Here is a 1,472-nt window from a genome sequence, read left to right as displayed (position 1 = left end):
ATGGCACAGGCCAGGATTCTGAGAGCGACCCTGGCTGAGGGCACATGAGTGCACATCCTCCTTCATGCGTGTTAGAGCAGGAGAAAGGGTGGGGACTGCACAATGTCATTCAACCCTGTTAGAGTGAATCCGGAAACTAAGACCAGGAGAGAAAGAGAAAATTGCTCAAGGCCTCAAAACCAAGACTGGAACCCACATCTCCTAACTCCAGGCTCACAGCCAGCAAAGAGCCATTACCTTTTAAAAATGGGGCTCCCAAGACAGAGAAGAGCTCATCCCCGTGGTCCCCTCTCACCATCTTGGGTTTCATGTCTGACGAGAAGCTTGGGCGATACCCAAACTCATACATGTAGGTGGGGGCTCCGGCATCTGAGAAGACATGATTCATGCACAGTTCATGTTACCAGACACACACCTGGATGGTGTCAAGGTCCCTGGCCCTGCAGCAAACCCCTGGTGATCAGCACAGTAGAGAAACAGTTTCAGGAAAGGTCAGTTACTTGCTGAGGGCTGCACAGCTGGTTGAGGTAGAGGGATTTGAGATGGTTGAGGTCGGGATTTGAGCCAGGTATTTGTTGAATGCGTGAATGAAATTAATGAATGGATATTGAATTAATGAATGTTAAATCCCTGGGTCATTCCATTTGTAACAACTATTATTATAAGGACACTGGCTCCTCTTGCCACTGGATGCCTTCACACACATGAAAATCTGTGTACGTCCAGTCTACACTATGGTATTTCATTGATAACAGACTAGTGCTCATTCAATTGGAGAATACCTACAACTTGATAGGTGTCTTCTATTCAGCCTAATTTTGACCATTTCCAGTGTTTTTCTCACCCATTCTGAGAAGAGTGAAGCAATCCAAGTTGCTTGCCCAAAAGTGAGGTTATTAAAAAACAAAAATATGCAGAGACAGAAGACTCTGGCTCTTGTTTCTCGAGGATCCACAACCCTCAGCACCTCATATTTCACTGTCCCTTCACACGCCCTGCTTCCTGCTTGGCCTAGCGAGTGTTAAGGTGTTGAGATTGTGGTGAAGATGAGAAGAGGCCATGGAAGGGTGACCTTGCCTCTCTCCTGTCCTCTCTCCTCCTCCCACCAAACCCACTTGTCCAGGCCCCAAGAAGATGCCAGTTTCCTACTGACTGGCTCACTGGAACCACCAACCCCTGCTCCTCAGGGATAACCCATGGGCCACCCAGCCCCGTAGCTCAGCACTTTGCATTGGTCACAATGTCCACACAGGAGTGTCTCTAAGAGGGAAACAGGCCCCAAGTCAGGCTGGTGGAGAAACCTGACAACTTTTCCCCCCTTGGGTATAGTAAGAAATTTGTAAAATGCAAAAAAAGACAATGAGCAAAAACATCACTCATAATCCCGCCACTCAGAGAAAGCCTCTTTTAATATTTTAGCATATCTCCCTTTTATGTAGATAAAATTTGGATTATAATATATGTTATTATTA

The 1,472-nt window shown here is 46.5% G+C and overlaps 1 protein-coding gene across 1 annotated transcript in view; it reads right to left on the bottom strand.

Annotated features, from left to right (window-relative positions):
- Positions 1-71: 71 nt before the first annotated feature.
- Positions 72-1,472, bottom strand: part of LOC105825012 (liver carboxylesterase 1-like) — a 124,026-nt gene continuing 122,625 nt past the window's right edge. Inside the window, exons 15-16 of the mRNA XM_012662671.1 lie at positions 238-369; positions 72-136 (exon numbers count right to left, since the gene is read on the bottom strand). Of these exons, the coding sequence (XP_012518125.1) occupies positions 72-136; positions 238-369 (197 nt within the window). The remainder of the gene's footprint in view (positions 137-237; positions 370-1,472) is intronic.

The sequence above is a fragment of the Propithecus coquereli genome, unplaced genomic scaffold (assembly GCF_000956105.1).
Source record: "Propithecus coquereli isolate 6110/MARCELLA unplaced genomic scaffold, Pcoq_1.0 Scaffold770, whole genome shotgun sequence".
NCBI classification, from domain to species: Eukaryota; Metazoa; Chordata; class Mammalia; order Primates; family Indriidae; genus Propithecus; species Propithecus coquereli.
Note: the sequence above shows the minus strand (reverse complement) of the source record. Positions and strands in the feature narration are given on the sequence as shown.